The sequence below is a fragment of the Orbicella faveolata genome, unplaced genomic scaffold, assembly GCF_042242905.1.
Source record: "Orbicella faveolata isolate gen_17 unplaced genomic scaffold, um_ofav_v1 contig_25, whole genome shotgun sequence".
Classification (NCBI taxonomy): domain Eukaryota; kingdom Metazoa; phylum Cnidaria; class Anthozoa; order Scleractinia; family Merulinidae; genus Orbicella; species Orbicella faveolata.
Genome location: NW_028301553.1, coordinates 18518160 through 18536371, shown reverse-complemented (window position 1 = coordinate 18536371; position 18212 = coordinate 18518160). Strand labels below are relative to the sequence as shown.

Here is an 18212-nt window from a genome sequence, read left to right as displayed (position 1 = left end):
AACGTCAAGCCACGTCGTGTTTTTTGCCAACCACAGATATAAACAACTCCAAATTCCAACAGACATAAACGCGTTGAGTTGTGGGCCAAAAACATGAAAAATTTCGGGAATTTCGGACGCCATTTCCCCCGCGCGACATCCGCAAAAATCCTCGGAGCATGTACGCGCGTGTGCCTCAGGCGATGGCGCAATTTGTTCTAAAAATAGAATTATTGTCCCATATCATGGGGACAACCCCAACACTAGAAATGGCGTGCGCTTACGGTCTCCGTTCCCGGTCCGATTATGGCTCCTGGTATCAGCATTCACCGTGGATACACCACAGACAGTAATAATGTACCGCGCACCCATATCGAAGTGAACGCGCGTCTTCCATTATTATGTTCATTTTCTTTTTTGTCGTGTGCAAAAGATGCTACTGTAAGCTAAACTGCTCGTAATCGTACCTCAGTATACCTTCCTTGGTCATCTCCGGGTAAACTTGAGAGTTACACTATTAACACATACCCATATCGTCTAATACGTGGCCAAATAGTCATAATTTCAATACGACAAGGATTCAAGATTTGCGGCCAGTGGTCCTCATTCAGGGTCTTGTAATGTACGGTCTGAGATCTACTGTATGCAGTCTGCAGTCTGCAAATGTCAGACACCGTTTAACACCTCTGTAATTCGAGGGACAAAGTTTGAAATAAAATATTCCATGAACATGACATGTTGCTTACTTGCTCTCTATATATTGTGACGCCAGGCCCGGCTGTTGATTAGAACTGTTTGCAAGTTCAGTATCTTGCTTCTTATCACGGATATCATATTATTTTTCTCCGGTTTTAGCTTTACTTCGAGAAATCTATCTGTTTTGTTTCTTGCATCAATTTGGTCGAGTTTATGCCCTTCAAGCTGGATGTTTATACTGGGGTTTATACTGTTCGTTCTGGCACCACATTATTCAAATGTAACTGCTTATGCGCAAGTCTGTCTATATGCCATTGTTTGGCTTAGTTCAGACAAGACCATGGTTTCGATCCTCCACGTGGACCTCATCAGTTGTTGGTGCTTAGTACCCTATACACCTGAAGTTGGTAGCGGAAATCGTACATACCGGTGAGAATGTTAGACATTCTGCGGCTTGATGCAAACTTTTCGTGGTGTGCTCCCATGAGGTAAATAGAAAATGCCTGGTTTCTGGTGGGATGCCTGGTGGATGGATGGATGGAAGGATGGATGGATGGATGGATGGAAGGATGGATGGATGGGATGGGATGGATGGATGGATGGATGGGATGGGATGGATGGATGGATGGGATGGATGGATGGATGGATGGGATGGGATGGATGGATGGGATGGATGGATGGATGGATGGGATGGGATGGATGGATGGATGGATGGATGGGATGGGATGGATGGATGGGATGGGATGGGATGGATGGGATGGATGGATGGATGGATGGATGGGATGGGATGGATGGATGGATGGGATGGGATGGATGGATGGATGGATGGATGGGATGGGATGGATGGATGGGATGGGATGGATGGATGGATGGATGGGATGGATGGATGGATGGGATGGGATGGATGGATGGGATGGATGGATGGATGGATGGGATGGGATGGATGGATGGGATGGATGGATGGGATGGATGGATGGATGGATGGATGGGATGGATGGATGGATGGATGGATGGGATGGATGGATGGATGGATGGATGGGATGGGATGGATGGATGGATGGATGGGATGGGATGGATGGATGGATGGGATGGGATGGATGGATGGGATGGATGGATGGATGGATGGGATGGGATGGATGGATGGATGGATGGGATGGGATGGATGGATGGATGGGATGGGATGGATGGATGGGATGGATGGATGGATGGATGGATGGGATGGGATGGATGGATGGGATGGATGGATGGATGGATGGGATGGGATGGATGGATGGGATGGATGGATGGATGGATGGATGGATGGGATGGATGGATGGATGGATGGATGGGATGGGATGGATGGATGGATGGATGGGATGGGATGGATGGATGGATGGATGGATGGGATGGGATGGATGGATGGGATGGATGGATAGATGGATGGATAGATGGATGGATGGGATGGGATGGGATGGATGGATGGATGGATGGGATGGGATGGATGGATGGATGGGATGGGATGGATGGATGGGATGGATGGATGGATGGGATGGGATGGATGGATGGATGGGCAAGAGTTCGCAACTTGATCCGAGAGTAGCTGACACTAAAAATACAAAATGGCGGCTTGACGACACAGGGAAACGTAACCGGAGTCGTTCTTGATTTGGCCTATTTTTGAGAGGAATTTTATCCTTCAAATGGGTAAGTTTTAATTTCCTCTTATTTTATTTGTTTCCCGAGTCGATCCGAGTTGATCCGATCCGGATTGGCAGTCCGAGTGGATCCGATCCGACTTTTGTACCTGCCTATTTGCTATCGTTCATTTCGCCAGTTCGTATGTTCTGTTGTGTACCTAGGCCTCTCGCTATCTCGCTGCCTCTCGTAGTTGTTTTCACTGTTTCCCTTCCTATATTTTTTGGTTTGCTTCGTTATTTGCTGCATACTTGCCGTCTCGGCATGTTTTTGTCCTTCGTTTAGCCCGCTCGCCATCTTTCACTCACTTGTACACGGGGGTAACCCGAAAACACTGACCCCCGGTGCGCGGACCCCCACTACGGACCGGGTCCGCGGACCACCTATGAACCGGTCCACGGACTACCCCTACGGACCCCTCTACGGACCACCCCCCAAATTAGAATGAAAAATATATATATATATTTCAGTTATGGGGTGTCTAATAGATCGTGTCCGCGAAATTTCAAGCTTCACAATTTGCAAATTCAACGTTCGTAGGGTTCAAGCTCGGGCGCAAGTTGTATCATTACACATTGCCATTTCCTTTGCCGTGGCCATACCTGTATATGAAAGAGAGTAAAAGTCTCCAGGAAGCCTCCAGGAAACTCCGGGAAGCCTCGGAATTTGTGCTCTTTCCCCTCCACCATTTTGTTCAGCACATTCTCACGTGGCTTCGTGAACTCGTTCCAGGCTTCACAATTTGCTCAGCGCAGTTACAGATGCAAGCAAGCTTGAACGACCTACAAACTCATCTTCCATAGTCAAATTGAGCCACGAATGCAATGTAACAATTTTCCTTCTTTTTGCCATCGGCATCTCTTTACGCTGAATAAAGCTTATAGGCTTTTTTTTCGGGGGGGGGGGGCGGGGGAAGAAGGGTGTCAATTACATTTGCACAGTGTAATACTCGAAAATTCGCCGAGACGAGTAATCTATTAGACAACCCATGAGTGAAGTATTTATTTCTAATTTTTATTATATTTTTGGGGGGTGGTCCGTAGAGGGGGTCCGTAAGGGTAGTCCGTGGACCGGTCCATAGGTAGTTCGCGGACCCAGTCCGTAGTGGGGTTCCGCGGACCGGGGTTCAGTGTTTTCGGGTTACCCTGTACATGGCTTTGTTACGCTCCGCCCGGAATGTGGGCGGAGAAGCCAAGGAGATTTTATCACATTTCATTGCCCAGAGCGCAATTAGCAGGGCTGAGAAGTCAAGAAGGTCTTTTAACTTGGGCTGAGAAGCCGAAAAGGTCTTTTATACTGTATTTCCCAGAGAATTAGTTGGGCTGGGAAGCCGAGGAGACCTTTTAAGTTGGACTGAGATGCCGAGAAGACCTATTAAGTTGGGCTGAAAAGCCAAGGAGATCTTATTATTTTGTGCATGTTAGGCTGAGAAGCCAAGAAGATTTTTATTGCATTTTATTCCCCGATGTGCGTTAGCAGGGCTGAGAAGCCAAAAAGACTTTGTTATGTTTATATTTCCCAGTGTGTTATACAAACCCTTTTGTTTCATTATTTATCTTTTATATGTTTGCTGGGCTTAGGTCCTAAAATACCTTTCTTCTCCCTTTAGTAGCCTTAAAGGGTGTCTAATGCCCTAGCCGGATCACTGGTGCTCAGGCTACCATCCCTTGGGTGGTTTCTTTGTATTTTTGTTTTTCTCTTCCTTGCCCTTTTGTTTTATATTTTATTATTTCATTGTTCCTGTATGTTCTCCCAAGAGATGGCAGTTTATAGCATTCCTTATCCTCGGTTCGTACTCATGGTATTGTTTTATTAGTTCCCCTTCATTTAATTTTCTTTTTCCTTACTGTTGTGTTGATATTGAATACCTTGGAGTATGTAAATGTATAAGGGCCTTTTGAGTTTTGTATTAAATTGGTTTTGGTTCTTTAATGAACTTGAGTCTTGGAGGTTCGGTTTGTCTTAAGTTATGGCGTTTGTTTTGGTGGGTGTTGTGTGTTTGCACATTTCGTTTGACCTTCCGCGGTCGCCATTTTCTCCAAATCTTATACGAACATGAAAGGGACTGCTGTGAATAGTTAGCTATGTGAGGCGGGGAAGTCTATTTGTCGACCAACGTTTTTTCATGTAAAGTCAGCGAGGATGGGCTACAAAGCAACAATCAGGTCGTGAAAATGCGTACAAAACTTTATAACATACACTAAATTATGTTTAGTACACTGTTGTTTAGCGGTTTAACATTTTATTTATTAGGTTTGTAATACTTTTTTTAAGTGCTTAAACGTTAGATATAGTCCAGTTGAAAAGCTTGGTTCATTTCTCCCACACGTTTTAGGAGAGGACCCTAGAAAAGTGTTCAGCCATGGAAAGGTAACGCAACTGGGCATTAAGAAAGATGATTTTAGAAAAGGTATTTCAACTCCGCCGACATTGTTTAGTGCTTCAGTCATGTTTGTATAGACTATAATCTTTCATCTTCATCTAATATGACTCCTATCCTGTGAGTTAAAGTTTATAATTGATCAAAAGATTTCTAAATATTGATCTTACTTAGATAGGAACGTGAATTGAATCATATTCATCCATATCACTGTCATACACATCCTCTACTTCAGTGTCTAAAGCCTCCAGCTCTTCACTTGAGAAAAACCTTTCTAAAAGTTTACGGAGCGGAATCATGCAGATGATAAAGAACGGAAAAGCTGGAGCGACAACGGTAAGTTTCATGGCAATAAGCGCACATACACAGCATACTTGGACAATAGTAAACAGATGCATCTTGCTCGTTTTAACATTCATAACAAATCTTTCATCTGGGTGGTGAGCAGAAGGAATGAAAAGAAGCTTTACTCGTTCAACCAACTGAATGTGTGACAACGATGCCACTCCAAGGAAAAGAAACACTCCAAATAGTACAGCGATGGGTATGAGACGCATTACTGGCGATAGAAAAACCGTGAAGCCGATCAGAAGGTGGATCACAATGTTGGTGAGCCGTTGCTCTTTTACTCCAATCAGATGAGCATGTTCCCCAGGGGCGTGGTTTGTACTTATCACTGTCAAGGCGTGGAAGTTAGACAGAGTGTGAACAGGAGTAGCACACATCCAAGGCAGACCCAGAATTGAGCACAGACCTACCAACAGTCCCAAAACAAAGAGATCCAAGTTGTAGCCCACGCCTTTCTTCAATTTATGATCTTTTTTGTCCAGAATAATCCCAGTGAATTCAATCTCCATGAAAATTAAGATGCTTACAAGAATTGCTGGAACAAGGGCTGCAAAGATGGCACCAGCAGACATGGGTTGTGTAACTCCCATCGGATTGATAAGCCAGCTTTCTCTGTTGGGTGAGGTAACGGATAAGCCATCAGGAACTGACAACTTCTGAGTGTACACGCCCTCTGTCAACCAGTCAACTGTCACCATGGCAACAATGGCAATAAACACCCCAAAATCACTGACAATGCGTCGAGCCCTCGGTCCAAAGAAATGACTGTGACGCAACTTCCTCAAAGAATGAGCGACAAAAAATGTTCCAATCATTAAGACAGTGGAGAGGAGGGCTGTGTTGGCTGTTGAGTGACTTTTAGTGTAATTAACCTCTCCATTATCAGTGAAATTCGAGGGAGTCAACATATTTCTCGTGGCACCATCACTTAAGGGGTACAATTTAAAAACATGTCCCACGTAGTAAAACGCGTCATATAGAAAAATAATGGATATCATTAGAGCAAATATTTCTTCTGTAAAACGCGTAAAGTATTTGATCAGAAAGCACCCCTCAAGTGCAACGATAATAAAGCATATAACCATGACCCATATTCCAACCCATGCTCGCCAAGGAAGAAACTCAATTCCAAAACTCTCACTTAGTTGAAATGTACTCTTCTCAAACACGAGTAGTGGACCTGTAGCCCCTATTATGATGAGTGGTTGTCCTGCAAACAACGAAAACAGAATTCCAGATAATGCTGTTGCCAGAATCATCTCTGAAACTCCCATCCACGCGTTGGTTTTCTCGCTCAGCAAACCCCCGAAAGTGATGGCTGGAGCGAGGCAAGCGAAGTATACAAAGATTATTGCTGGTAAACAATGGACGTCTAAGGCATCTTTAAAATCGCTAAGGTAGAGAGGAAACCTCCTCTTGATATCACGTACAAGTCCACCACAAAACCTGCCTGTCCTTGAAAGAGGATCATCAAAGGTTTCGTTTTCTTGAATCACCTCACGAAATGTTTCCTTTTCTACATCTCTACTTCTGATTCCACCTCGTCGTCTTCTAGACGATAATTCTTTTGCCTGATTGGCTAGGATTGGCACTGTTTGATTCAGCAGATTTCGATCCCATTCTCCAGGAGGGATAATAAGACTGTCACCCATAAAGCTGACAAGGGCTTCCAGTAAGTCCTGTCGATTCTGTAACAAAAAGGATTAAAAGACTCAGTATCTTTATACTGTTTGGGCGGTCAGTGTTCATGATTAAAACCTTAAAAAATCTAGAATCTGACCAAAAACAATGTAAACAGGCAAACAACGTTGCCGCAAAATGTAGATTTTTATACTTTTACATCATGTTAGGTCAGATCCAACATTTTTTAAGATTTTACTCAGTATCTTTGTACTGACGGGTATTGACAGTCCTTGTAGAAGTAGTTCAGAGACTTCTCCAGTCGACCTGCGTTAAAGACATCAATTTGGCTAGTTTCGATTCCTGTGATGCAAGTCGTTAATGTAAAAATATCAAAACCAATAATTTTTCATCTTTCAAAGGATTTTCGATCGGTTCACACGAGCAAACGCTCATCGCGACCATTGTCAAGACTTAAATTTAACTACATATATACTATGTAAATGAAACGAGAACCAACAGAGACTACGAGTAGTCCCTCTTTCGCTCAGTCCGTCGTGCGTGACGCGAAAGAAAACCACGAGAAAAAAATGGCCGCGCGAAAGGAGGGACTACCGCCTAAGCCCAACAGTTTGAATTATGCGTTGCTTTCACGACGCAAAAATATGATTGGCTTATGTTAGGAGCGTTGACAACGTGTTGTCAACATTCGAGATGAGCGTGACGTCTTGCAGGAATCTTTTCTACAGACATTACTTTGATAATGGTGTAATTTTCACAAAGGACCTGCTTTATGACATGACAAATACTCAGTCATTTAGAGCAATGAAAGAGCAAGGTTTAACAAATTCAATTGTTTTGGTTTGGACTGGCCTGAGACAGTCTGCCTCATCGAAATTACGTGTTAATATACATAACTTCAAGACTGTCATTAACTTGGAAAATTATAAATGTAAAAACTACTAATATCATCTGATAAAATTCAAATATGAAAAGCCTAGGAAATGGGATAACCTTGGTCATGAATTTGATTTAAGACCAACTTTCAGAAGCATACCCGTTACCTTTGAGGGTTGCAAGCGAACCGTATGTACGCTCTTTTCAATACAAAGTGTTAAACTTCATCCTCTATACAAATGACCGTCCTTTTAAAATAGGATACGTATCAAATCCAAACTGCACCTTTTGTCAAGAGAGTCGAGAAACTATTCATCATATTCTATTTGAATGCTATTTTTCCAAGTGTTTTTGGAGTATGGTGTCCTCTTGCATATTAAATAGGCTTGGAAGTTGCGGGTGCCTCTCGATACGTGACATTATGATAGGTATTCTGAAGGAGGGAATGGATTTGATTAACTATTTAGTCATTCTAGGAAAAACATATCTGTGGACCTGTAGGTGTAACCATTTCAAAAGAATTTTGGAAATAAATATGAAACAGAAGAATACATAGCTTTTAAGGCAAATAAGATCAGCCAGTTTAAAAAGAAATGGGAAGTGTTTGAGGTATTTAATTTGAATTTAATTTAAATTAAATAATTATCAATAACTTTATAAGCAGCATTTCTTTCTTTTTTTTCATGTATTTTCGACTTAGTTATTACGTTGTATGTTGGAAAAAAATTAATGTCCTGTAAATAGACAAATAATGCAAAAAGGTTGTTGATCATAAAAAAAAGAAAGAAAAACTTTTGCTTTTTACATTGTTATAAATTCAGACCTAAGAAAATTGTAAGTGATGACATGTAATATAAGTTTGAGTCATGTAAGTGTTGTTATGATTAAATAAATGCGTTGTTAAAAAAATACTAGAAGAAATAAAGAACAGGCGAAAAGCAGGAAACATTTCGATGCTAGACTTACCTTCGCTTGATAAGCAAATTCCAGAAAAATTTTATCAGACATTAGTGTTGAAAGTGAACGCCCGACTTCATGATAGTCTACTCTATCATCTTCAGGCCCCAATAGAACAAATATGAATCGCACTGGTATTTTCACTTCAGCAAAGTTATCCAGATCACAGCCACCAGCCAGCCTGACGAATGCGCTAATTACGCAGGACAAACCACTATGAGCTCCAACTAAAACTGTGGTGGCTTGAGCATTTTCCGGAATTTTTTCTTGTATTTCTGACGTCTCCTTGTGATTCTCAAAGAAATCCAAGTTCTCGTCTGTAGAATGATCATGGTTGACAGCCACTGTAAAATCTTCTATTTGTTCACTTGAGTCAACACCTCTTTGGAGAGGGGGCAACAAAAGTGGTTTGCTTTTAAAACTAACCTTGGGCCTGAAATGAGATAAATGAAATTAAATCAGTGGGAGCACAGGGCAGTCAGTGCAGAACGAAGGCCTCAGACTTCAGACTGCAGACCCGCGGTGAACTGCAGACCAGAAGTAAAATGCAGACTATCGCAAAATAAAGATTAAAAACTTAAATAGCTGGGCCGAGGTTTCATAATTAGTCACAAAAGAAGTCATGCGATTTTAATGACGTGAAGACAACTGTAAACACATCGCTGTATACAAAACCGGCAATGGTTAGCGCAAGACCTGTCCTTTATGAAATCCACTTTTTGTTCCCCCAAAGCTTCACCAAGTTCATCAATTAACCTTTGCAGGATAATTGGGCTGAGGATTTTTCTTGGTACAACTACCATAGCAATTCTCCTAACTGTTACAGTTTGATAAGTCTCCCTTTTTGGGGTTTTTATCAGATAATCCTCCTTCCAGTATGCAGTAATAGTTTCTTGCTCCCACACCCTCTCCAAGATCTCATACAGCATCTGCGTCGAAGTGTTACATCTGCCTTTACAACTTCCGTTACATCTTATAACTATACATGTAGTTGTAACATAATAATTGTATTCAACACAAACTTCTGAAACAGACCTTTCAGTTAGCTCTGTACAAATGAAAAATAAAAATGCTATCGAAGAGAAACCAACGACAATGAGACAGTTCAAAGCTAACATTATCATTGTAACTATATCAAATGTGAGAATACCTAAACTTCGAGCCAGGATTCGAGCCAGGATTCGAGATTTACAAAAAAAAACAAAAAACTGAAAACATTTACAGCCCAAAATGACAACAGCAGTCAAAATATATTCTTCTCAAAGTTTAGTGACGGTCTTAGGAAGCACGTTGATATGCAAATTGTTATAGGAGGTGATTTCAATTGCGCTCTAGCACCTTTGGATAAAACTGGGGGAACTTCAACTGAGAGAAAAGATAGTAATTAACAAAATAAAATATTTGTGCACGAATTTCGACCTCCGAGGTGTGTGGAGATAACAACACCCCAAAACATCTCAACACACATGGTGCAATAACTCGTTTAAAGTGCAATGCAGGCTAGATTAGTGATGAAAAGTTCGTACAGGATCTTTGGAGTAAGATACCCGAGTTCAAAACAAAGCACGATTATTTAGACTACAAAGGCCTCCACTGGGACATTATTAAACTGGAGGTGAGAGGTTTCTGTGTTCAATATACAAAACGAAATACAGGGAACGCCGAATACCGATTCGCACCTCCAACAACAAATTGATCATTTGATGAACCTGCTAAGAACTGACAAAAAAAAAGAAAACATATCAAAAGGTGCTATGATAAGAAGCAGGATATGTTGGCACGAAAATGGCGAAAAAAAAAAACTAAACATTTTTTGATCATGGAAAAAAGACAACATTGTAAATCACACATTTCAAAGCTTAAAACAAACGACGATATGGAGATCAACGATCCTAAAACAATCTTAGAACAAGGAAAAATGTTCTATAAAAACCTGTAATGACTCGAATTATAAACTACTCTTTGAAACTTCAAATGTTGCTAAACTCGAAGCAACTCAACAAGAGGAACTTTAGCGTCCGCTTCTCAACGAAGAGTGCTTTCTCATATCAGAACAGTGTTCCGAAACTAAAACCCCAGGAACAGATGGACTTTCTGTAGAATTCTATTTACTGTTCTGGTCTCTACTAGGAGAAGAAATGGTACAAAGTCTCAACTACGCATGTAAACTTAAAGCTTTTAATTTATGCCCTTGTATTTAAAAGTGGTTTAGATCTTTTTATATCTGATTGCTCCAGCTGCTTTATCAACAATGGACGCGCATCTGAGTTTTTCAAACGAGAAACGGGTGTCCGTCAACATTGCCGCTCTCAGGTTCTCTTTTTGTTGTAAGCGGGAAAATTTTAGCTAACACTATTAGAAATGACAATACCATTACAGGAATAAAATTCATGACAAAGAAAGAAGGATAAGACATCTTTAAATAAACTTTCTTGCAAATCTTTCTTGCCTCCTTATGCACAAAATACAAATACAATACAGTAGAGTTATACCATATGCAGAGTAACGGCGCAAGTGTGATTTACATTGTATCAAATAAAAAGAAATGAAGAAAATATAGAAGACAGGAAAAAAAACAATAGTAAGGTGGCGAAACTTAAATAAAATATTTCCACTTATTATTGAAATCTTCTAGTTGTTTGTTTTTTAGAGCGATTTGCTTGAGTGAGTCAATCCTCCCTAACCTCTTTGCTGTGTCTTTTATATGAAAACCCGATTTGAGGATAATCAATTAAGAGTGCGAAAATTATCTACAAATGTGCACAATGTTTGTTGAAACTAGACCCACACTGTATCTCAGGGAATTATTTTTCACACATTTTCCCCCTCCCATACTCTTCCCGAACAATGCGCAGTGCGCGTCTGGCCCAGCCGCTCCACGACATGTTTTTCACGTAAAGAACCTTAGCCGCCCACTTTTTGTATGGAACCCGCTACTCAAAAACAACTGACAACCCCGTGGGACTCAGTTGTTGATCTCGTTATGTATTTAAACAGGCTTAGTCATTACGTACAGCATCAAAACATCTTCCCACTACATGTACAAGTTCACTTGACATAGGTTAACAGTTCCGAGCTCAGAGAGTTAAAACTCACATTGGGACAATGTACAAAATATTTCTGTAAACAAGCGGACTTATAGAAAATAAACAATTGAATTTGTATTAAGAGGGTTGTTGTTTGTTTCCTTTTTATAATTTTACATTTGGCTTTCACAGCTTTCTTGTCAAAAAGTTGAAAATAATTCAATATGATTTTTGAACTGGCGCACAGAAGAAAATTTAGTGGTGAACAATAAAGACAATAGAGTGTTTATGTCTCAGAACTATCGGTCTGATAGTTACCCCTTGGAAATTTGATGTTCTTAAAACTAGCATATTTGCCCTGGAAGCTTCGCTTCTCGGGCAAATATTTGTTTAAGAACATTTCCGCGGGGCAACTATCAGCCGATAGTTCCTCGACTGAAACACTCCGTATTGTTTATTGGCTTGGTGTGATCGACAAAATTGCAACGCTTCTTCGTTTCTCCGAAGTTTTGAAAGAACATTGTGAAACAAATGGATAATAAAATTCCTGACAAGACTAAAAGAAGAATATTCGTGGTTTCTTGAGATAAAAAAATAGAACTTTTTTGAAAGAACTTAGCTGATAAGAGCGCTTACACAACTGCAAATGTCAAATTGACAATTCGGTTCTCTCGAATTTTCTAAAGCGTGAAGTTTAATACCAAGGCTAGAAATAATTGGAATCGTTATTTAAAGCAAATTTCAGTGTTTCGGGTCTTTAGTGAAACGTTGAACTTCTGGGCGCGGAGCATTTCTCAATCTCTTATTCAGCGAGCGTGAAAGGGACGGTCGCGGATAGTGTAAGTAGCAAGTATATTGTAAGTGTAAATGTAAGTGTAATATTAGTACTGTAAGTAGTGTAGGTGTTCGTCATGTAAATAAAATTGCATCTAAAAAAAAAGTACGAAGCTTTGCTTTTGGGCTTGGCTTGAGCTATATATGTTAAAGCTATACGAAAACAAAGAAATTGTCACATACCTAGGGTCACTTGCATCTTCGTATTTGGTTTCCTGCCTGGGATCATTTTCTTGAACACTTTGTGAACAACCCTGATGGGTATTCGCCGGCTGTACGAGACGTTTTCCTTGAGGCATGATTCTTGAAAGACGCCTGGCAATAATTTTTCGATGCTTTCCTCCTTTTTGCTGATATTGATGTTCATGTCTTGCCAACAAAGCGGCTTTTATTGTGCGACATTCCTCGTTTCCAAGATTTTTCAGTACTTTGATTTCGTCAACTACTGCTTCTGAAATAGAAGGTAAACTTCCTCTTGGAAGGTCTAACAGAATAGCGCCGTTTTGAAGATTTGTTTCAACTTCTCTTAAGCTTCGATACGTAAGACAGGGAATGTGAGGTTTCCCCCATCGATCCGCACATTCTTCAACATCTTCTTCGAGTTTAATCCATCGTGCTCGTTCTTTCCAAACTAGTTCGTTACCGCAACTGGTGAGTTCCTCTAATTCGACGAATCCTTCGTGAAAAGAAAGAAAAGACTGATCATTCCTTAGACTGTGGACGGAATCCATCTAAGGGCTGTAGTTGATGCAGCCTACATTTTTTGTTTCTGCTGTGCCACAATGCGGCTCCGCTACAGTCATTAATGACGTCACTAATTGCTAAGATCCATCTTATTATGACGATCAAGAACAATAATTCGATTTACTAACTTCCCATGAATTTGATGCATTAGCAATTAATTCAGTCTGATTACTGATTTGATTTGTCGCTGAATGGGTGAAAAACAGCTGTGTCTGGGCAATGTACAGGACTTTTTTACTTCACCGTTTTTCTGCCATAACTCATTTTTAATTATAGGAGCGCGCGGCAGAAGAAGGCAGAAGTCTCTGAGACCCTTGATCCCTCGGTCGCCAAAAATGGCAGCAAGCAAGTTAACAACACAAACTTTGTTTTTTACTTGGGCGTATCCCAAAGGGAGCCCAAGTTTAAAATTGCCCTTCATTTTTGTTTGCGTTCAGTCACAAATCGCCGTCTGGACTCTAAAGCGCATGCGTCACCTGTGCATGCGTACAGCACATGGAATTTACAGAAGTTGTCGTCGTGAAAAGTTAGCACTGATTCCATGATTTCTGGGGCGATGAAATGGGGAAAAATGAACGCCCGGGCGGAGTGTGGGGGTATTCAACGGGCATGCTTTTAGATAAATAATATGTTGTGTAAGCGTCACGGAATATTTAAGTACTGTTCACACATATCTTTAAAGTTAATTTCTTTATTTAGGTGTCATTAATTGTCATCAAATAACGCTTAAAACTTTCAAAAGTGTGCATTCGCTCAATGTTGCACACCTGGTATCATTTTCTCAAACTTTCTCAAATTTTCTCTTTTTCCCCCTCTTCTGTACATAAGTTACAATTACGCCATTGCGCGCGTAACGTCCGGCAAAAGTTCATTACAATCGAATGGTAGCATTCCGAGTTCTGCATTGCATGATATAAGGCGGACAAACGTGGTCTTTTTCCGAGGCATACTGAAGTACGTTGTTCCATCACTGTGGCAGCTGACTAAGGCTTAATTAATTTAACGGCAAAGAAAAAAAAGAAGAGTATTTTCTCAGTTTCACTTTTAGGTTTACTGACATGGAATCGATATAATGTTATGCCGTGTTCAAAACAACTGGTAAGAGGCTCAAGAATTTACAAATGGAATTAAGACTGGTTTAAAAACAAAAATCTTGTCTAAGACAAATAATCTGGGGCTAGTTTATAATGCAATCAACTATAAAAATGGTTGTCAATGAGGGCAAAAGAAGAATGGCTGTGAGAGGACTTTGGAATAACTGACACCGAGGCAGTTCGCATGGAAATATTGGGCGCACCCGTCGCAGCCCACCCAGTCTTCTCCGTCATCATCTCGGCAAATCTCGTATAAATTCGCATTCCTCCTGCAAGTAAGATTCCTTACTATAGCGATCTGACAGAACAAAGCAGCTTGAATTCGGAGACATATACTCTTCAAGAATTCTTTAAAATCACCCTCGAAAAAACCAAAGACATAGCCATTTTCCTTTCTATAATCATGCAAATGCAGACGGAGATATTCCTCGTCCACTTTGTCCGCCATATTTACATTTTACGCGGGAAAAGTATGTCTTGTTACGTATGTGCAACTGAAATGTCCTTTAATTTTACGGGATCACTTACACAACGTATTTTTATATAAAAGTGTGCCCGCTGAATACCCCCACACCGCCCGGACGTTAATTTTTCCCGATGAAATGATATACAAACGAACACACCGTTCGAGGTAGACCAACACTAAAGGACATTAAGCGTTTTCGGAACGGGTCGGTCTGCAAGCCTTACGAGAGATTAATTTAATCCATAAGTTTCTATAAGTTTTCCTTTTATCCAAGGACAATAGTAGCGTGGAACAATTTACCTATTTATGAAGATGTTAATATAAATAATTTTAAGACTATTGCTCTTGCAGCCATTAAATCTTTTGTATAATGTATATTCAGACGTCCTAACTTATCTCGACGAGATTATACTTAATCTATTTTATTTTATCTTTTACTAACTTATAATTTTTACTGGATATATACATATTGTAATTATTTATTACAATATGTAATTATGACTACAACTTTCTTGATCTTAATGGCCATCTTCCTGAATTTTACAAACAAATTATTCATCATTGGCAAGAAATCGTGTCTACGACACCTCACAGCAAGACCGAGATACTGTCTCAGACAATCTGGAACAACAAATTCATTACGATTGACAAAAAAATGGTATATCTACCTCATTGGCACCGAGCAGGTATAAAGCAAATTTCAGACCTTTTTGACGAGCGTGAAAATTGCTTCCTGCCTTTCCTTTCCTTGCGCAATAGATACATGCTAAATTGCAACTTTTTACAATATTAGAGTCTTTTATCTGAGATCCCTCAAAGTTGGAAGAAGCTCCTTCACGTTAATTCTGGCGACTCTACTACACCTCCGCCGCCAATCTGTAACATAACGTGCAAGATGTTATACGACAAACTGTTAACCTTAGAAAATCTTCCTCCTCCCACTTCAGAAAAAAAACTCTTATCATACGGCATCGCAAAAGAGAATCTAAATAAAATTTATCTTCTGCCTTTCACAGCCACAAAAGAAGTTAAATTGGCAATGTTTCAGCACAAAATTATACACAACATTTTAGCCACGAACAGTATATTATACAAAATGAACAAGGTTGCCTCCCCATCCTGCCCTTTCTGTCCCTCTGATAGTCAAAACATACGTCATTTGTTTATTAGCTGTCCGCAAGCGTCTTCCTTTTGGTATAAGTTCCAAAGTTGGTATTCTACTGTAAGTAACGCGAGTTTACTTCTCTCCGAGCCAGAGGTATTATTTGGAATTACTCGTCCTTGTACTCACCGTTTGACCCTCAACCACCTCATAATACTAGGCAAATATTTTCTTTATATCAACGCTCTAAATAATACTATGTTCGTTTTCAGCGACTTCATCTCATTAGTGCAGGATAAAATCGAGATAGAAAAATATATTGCTGCCACGTCGAATGGCGAAAGGGAATTTCAACAGAAGTGGAAATTCCTTCTCACCATTTAAGGCGTTTCCCTTAGTAATTAGTTGCAAGGTCTTTGTTTCTCTTTGTTTTGTTTGTTTTGTTGTTGTTGTTGTTGTTGTTTTTTTCTATAATTAAGTAATTACATTGTATTGTAACTCCTTAAGTAACGTAATGTGTAAGTCATAATAAGCAATCAATGTCTATTGTAAGTAACGTAATGCCAAGTATTGTAAATAGGTGTTTTTTTTTATGTATTGTAAGTAACGTTTGTAAGACGGTAAAAGCATTAGAAATAATAATAATAATAATGATGATGATGATAATAATAATAATGTAGTGTATTGTAAGTAGGTTAGTTATTGTTGTGAGTAGAGTAAGGCAATGTAAGTAATTATGTGTTTAGCAATAATAATAAAAAAAAATAAAAAATAAAAAACTTATAATTTTTACTGTATATATACATATTGTAATTATTTATTACGTGCTTTTATGTTATTTTCAACTCCTAGTATAGTTCCACTGTTTCAGGAGTATACTTATTAATTAAAAAAATTAATTAATTAATGAATTTATCAAGAATCACGTTATACCAAAGGAGCCATCAACTGGGGCTATCAACTCTTGAACTTGATAAAAGCATCTTCAGTAGCGTCATCGTATCATCGTGAACCAAGTAGAATCCCAGTACGAACTCAAGAACGTCTGAGCAACAAGAGCAGAAAGGTTAGAAAATTTGTTTACGAATGTATCTGTTGGAGTACACCTAGGTAAAACGCGCCGAGAAACTTTGTTAAGTATAATAAAGATAAAATCTCGAACTAAACGATATTTTCTCGTTATTTTCTTGTAGCAGAGCTATCATGGTGTCTTTACAAGAGTAAAACCCATGTAGCGAATTATTGTACATTTAAGCTGAAAGAAACCAATGTACATGTACGTTGACCCCAGCAAAACAATTCTTGGCTTGCACTGTCACGCAATCCTGACGCAATAAAACATTTATTCGACAACCATTTAGTGGATTAAATCAAGAAATTGTGATGTTATAGGAGATTAATAAAGATGACACTTCGCTAATTTTTAATTGTGCGTTTTCCCAAGCTCAGATATTCGTCGAAATATTTCGCACAAATTTACAGAGACGAGTACCTCCGCGGTACGCCAACATTGCGGCCGGAAAATAGTGTAAACATCTGGAACTTACTTTGGCTATCTAGGCGACTGATTATCTCTACTGAACAAACAAGCATTTACATAAGCATTTACATTCACAAGAAACATAGATCTGAATTTATTGGTAATTATTTGTTCAATAAACATTGTTCTTCATTCAAAAAGCTTGAAGTATTCCTTAAACATACTGACAAACAGAAATTCCCACGAAACACCAATTTCAATCAAAGTTCCTTTTTTCCAAAAAACAATACCATTTGCAAGTGGGGATGAAGCTAACAAAAGATATCCCTGCAAACTTTGCTATAGTTTCCCTTCTAACCTCCAAAAACATTGTGTGGTTCCAGATTATGTCCATATTTCCCCACAGAATGTATTGGAAATTCCTGAGGGTGGCAGTGGTCTCAAAGGCCAAAACCTTTGAGGACATGTATGACGCTTAATTGGAATTTCTAGAGTGGGGGATTAGAAAAAAATCCCTTCCGTGTGGGAGATATGGATAATTTAAGAAACTACACATTTTCCAAAATCTCCGTAAAAGAAAAGTTACTTCTTCTCTAAAAAAACTCTCCCAAATCATACTATAACCAAAAGAATGCAATCATTCAAAACAATATCTGAAACAAGCTGGGTTTAAGAGTGTTAACCCATAGGACAAACATGACATTTTAGTATCTGAGTTCATTTCAATAAGCAATACTTTATCTATTTTTTAAAAATCCTGTTGGCCACATAGATGGACACAAATGCAATCATTTAGGTTGAAAGTTAGCATTTTACTGCCAAAACCTTCATTGCTTTACTTAAAAAAAAACGCGTCCTACAGACCAGGCCTAAAAAAACGGACAGTGGGCAATATACAACACTATGCTAGAGCTA

The 18212-nt window shown here is 39.5% G+C and overlaps 1 protein-coding gene across 1 annotated transcript; it reads right to left on the bottom strand.

Moving 5' to 3' along the window:
* Positions 1-4518: 4518 nt before the first annotated feature.
* Positions 4519-13142, bottom strand: LOC110061703 (anion exchange protein 2-like). The gene is made up of 4 exons (XM_020768552.2): positions 12631-13142; positions 9570-9575; positions 8561-8984; positions 4519-6765 (listed from the first exon to the last, which is right to left on the bottom strand). Exons 1-4 carry the CDS (start codon positions 13140-13142, stop codon positions 4900-4902), a joined length of 2808 nt encoding a protein of 935 aa, XP_020624211.2. The 3' UTR covers positions 4519-4899.
* Positions 13143-18212: the final 5070 nt, after the last annotated feature.

Coding starts and splice junctions, on each gene's coding strand:
- LOC110061703 (XM_020768552.2), bottom strand. CDS start 13,142: ATGGATTCCGTCCACAGTCTAAGGAATGATCAGTCTTTTCTTTCTTTT. Junction 6,766..8,560: donor AATTTGCTTATCAAGCGAAG/GTAAGTCTAGCA, acceptor TTTTTGTTACAG/AATCGACAGGACTTACTGGA.